The 3,582-nt window shown below is 44.2% G+C and overlaps 1 protein-coding gene across 1 annotated transcript in view; it reads right to left on the minus strand.

Moving 5' to 3' along the window:
- Positions 1-2,443, minus strand: part of ZBTB8B (zinc finger and BTB domain containing 8B) — a 15,541-nt gene extending 13,098 nt beyond the window's left edge. The window contains exon 1 of the mRNA XM_007950438.1: positions 1,447-2,443. Coding sequence (XP_007948629.1) covers positions 1,447-2,443 — 997 coding nt within the window. The remainder of the gene's footprint in view (positions 1-1,446) is intronic.
- Positions 2,444-3,582: the final 1,139 nt, after the last annotated feature.

The raw sequence follows: 3,582 nt of genomic DNA on the forward strand, positions 1-3,582 counted from the left end.
CTTATTGTGCTTATAGGCAGAAGAGTTGAAAGACAAAAATCCCTGCACTGAAAACCGTGATCTGTTTGTGCTGCCTTCACAGTTTGTTTAATGAATAAAAAGAAGCCACCCCAGGGTTCTGGTTTGAGCTGTGCCACTTATTTACCAGGGCTGCATTCTTGGGAAATTCACTTAACCCTTCTGGGTCTGTTTCTCTACACTTACTCTGCCAAACTCATGGGGTGTTATGAGGGTCTAATGGATGTGAAATGGCCATCACATTCTGTGAAGTGCTATTATGCAAATGGAATGAGGGTTTCAACAAGTTTTCATAATGTGGTTGCTGAAACAACCACTATCTTCCAAATGTTAGTTAAGCCAACGTCTCTGAAGACCAGAAACAGAATTTTTAAGTCTAGTTTAAATCAGACATACAGAGTGTTCTTGCTTAAAGGGAAATGAAATTAAAAAGTCTCAAGACAGCCATTTAGTAATGAATAAAAGCAGTCAATCTCCCCTTATTTAAAAGACTTTCACTGATCATTATTGAAGGGTGAACTAGAAATGCTGTGATTCATTGATTTCTTGGCTTGAAGCTCTGGAAGCCACAGGGTACTTGGTAAGGTGGCAACCAAGTTTATTTCTGTCTCCTACAAGAGAACTTATGAAACATTTATCTCACCTGTCAGAAGAGTTAGCAACATTAAACTCATCTCACAAAATTGTTCATGGAAACAACCACGTTCTCCTAAAACACAAAAGCCTACCAAAGGACATAAGAAATTTACTCACATGAAGCTGAATGCTATCTAACTATAAAATATTTTCAAATAGATAGTACCATTGACCATGACATGTTCACTGAGTGCCTTCTATGTGCCAAGCACCATGGCAGAAAGAGAAGTATAAATATCTTACATGTATAGAACACATTACCATATGGGAGAAAATATTCTGAAAACCTTCTCATCTAGTCCTCAGAACAACCCTATGAGAGAAGCATGGCAGAAGTGATGATCCCCAGTTTTATAGATGACAAAAAAGACTCAGAGATTCAATGTCTTAACCAAGGTCCCAATACTGGTTAGTGGAAGAGAGGAGTACTTTCCATTAATCCAAACTGTCTTCAACATGCTTGTACTCTAGTTGTAGAGGTAAAACACAAACATACATGAAGAAACTATGCCCTGCACACAGCAGGTGCTCCATTAATACCCACTGGGGGGAGTGGTTGTGGTGATGGTGGTGGTGGTGATGATGGTGGTGGTGCTGCTGCTGCTGACAGTGGTGGTAATGGAAAGGGTGGTAGTGATGATGGTGGTGGTGGTGTTGATGGTGAAGATGATGGCAGTGGCCATGACAGTGGTGATGATGATGATCACGATGACGGGAGAACACAGGGCATAGATGGTGTGTGCTAAATGGCCAGCAGAGATGATGAATGCTGATGGTGCTGGCTCAGCTCACCTGAGTCCTCTCCATACCAGTCAGTCTGGACATCCATCATGGAACTCATGGCTACTCCTGGACCATCTGGTCTTGCCTCCAAACTCTGAGAAAAGTGATGGTCTGCATCATCTTTGCTCTGGACAGCACTGGTGCGCAAAAGTGCCTCCAGGAACTGCTTCATGTGGTAGTTACTATAAGCTAAGTCAATGGCCTGGCCACTAGGCAAGCCTTCTTCCATCTGAGCCAGGCTCAACGGGGCAGCATACTGCTGCAGCTGTTCACCAACCTCCACCTCCACTTCATCGGTGTCAAACTCCATCTTGGGCTCTATCTGTTTGGGAGGAGTAGAGAGGTCGCTGTCAGTTGACCCACCACCCTGGTTGTCTTTCACCACCAGTTCCAAGGGGTGGCAGCCTCCACAGTCACCACAAGGGGACTCTCTTGGACAGTCCACACTTTCTTCTGCCTTGGCTGGAGAGGAGACCAAGCTCTTGGTACCACAGGAGGTCACTTCCCTGCCTGAACTGGGGCTTCCACCGTCAACCTCATGAGCTGCAGCAGCCGCGGCTGCTGCTGCAGCTGCTGCAGCTGCTGCTGCTGCTACCGCTGCAGCCACAGCAGCCTCCTTTTCCATCTTTCGGCAAATATCAAGGGATGACCTGATGTATGTCTTGCAGAAGTTCACCACGTCATTCATCTGCAGGTAGCTGGCAGCTGACATGACTTCAATCACGTTCTCACCGCACAAATCCAACTTACCAGAATAAAGGAAGTCTAAGATGATGGAGAAGGCATCAGAGGTGACAATATCCAAGGAGGCAGTGCTGTGCCGCCCACTGTCTTGGATATAGTGAATGAGCAGGGTGCGGAAGTAGCCACTGTTGGCAAATAAAATGTTCCTGTGGGCCTTGAAGATCCGACCCTCCACAATGATGCTGCAGTCACAGAAAAAGTCTCTCTTGCGCTGTTCATTCAACTCCCCCAAGAGCTTGGCACAGTAGGATTGCATCTCCATTTCTCCACCAGCTGCTGCTGCTCTGGAGTAGCCTCTCTCTCTGCCAAGATTTTTGTTTATTTAAGTTAATGCACAAATCCCCACCTTACAAATGAGATGTTGATTTTTAATTAAAAAAAAAATTCTTTCAAAACCTGGTTTAATAGTGTTTTTACAATATGGAGTGTTTTGGGAGCTAACAAAAATCAGAAGTTATCCAAGTAGGTTAATCAATGAAAAAACAACAACAATAGGGGCCCTGGTGGTGCAGCAATTAAAGCGCTCAGCTACGGAAAGGTTGTTGGTTTGAACAAATCAGCCACTTTGTGGGAGACAGATGTGGCTATCTGCTTCTATAAAAATGTCCTGCCTTGGAAACCCTATGGGGCAGTTCTACTCTGTCCTATTGGGTCACTATGAGTCAGAATCAGTTCAACAGCAATGGGTTACAGTTTTATGGTTAATTGTGTGTGGGCACAGTACTTGGTCTTAAATGGAATTACTTCAATGAATTCTTATAAAAGCTCTAAAGTAAGCACTCATATTGTCCCCACATTTTTGATAAGGAAATTGAGACAGAGAGGGTAGGAGATGACCCAGCTAGTAACAGGGCCAAAACCAGAGACCAGAGTCTCCAGAGTCCATCCTCTCTGTACTCTGTTTTCTTCAAGGCTCAAAATATAGATAACGCCCAACTCTAAGAATTATAGTTCAATTTCTAGTGACAATTTGGAATTCTGTTGTGTTGGTTGCCATCAAATCGATTCTGACTCATGGTGACCTAGCATGTGCAGAGTAGAACTGTGTGCACCACAGGGTTTTCAAGGCTGTGATGTTTTGGAAGCAGAGAGAGTAAACTTGTCTTCCAACCTCTGGGTGGGTTTGAACAGGCAGCCTTTCAGCTAGTAACTGAGATTTTAACCATTGGCACTACCCAAGGACTCCTAATTTGGAACTTGGAGACTGGTAAGTAACAATCTCAGCTGTCAGAACTTTTGGTGAATTCAGCATCCAGTCCCCATTCTTACCATTCAAGTGTCCTTCTTGCCTTTGATGGAACCACCCATCCCCTAGTCCTAGCAATATGCTTTTCATAAAATGGCTCCATCCCTAGGCTTCAGTTGTATAAGATGTTTGTTCTTGTCGTTGTTGTTATGTGC

The sequence above is a fragment of the Orycteropus afer genome, unplaced genomic scaffold (genome assembly GCF_000298275.1).
Source record: "Orycteropus afer afer isolate SDZICR_OR568_19922 unplaced genomic scaffold, OryAfe1.0 scaffold00272, whole genome shotgun sequence".
Classification (NCBI taxonomy): domain Eukaryota; kingdom Metazoa; phylum Chordata; class Mammalia; order Tubulidentata; family Orycteropodidae; genus Orycteropus; species Orycteropus afer.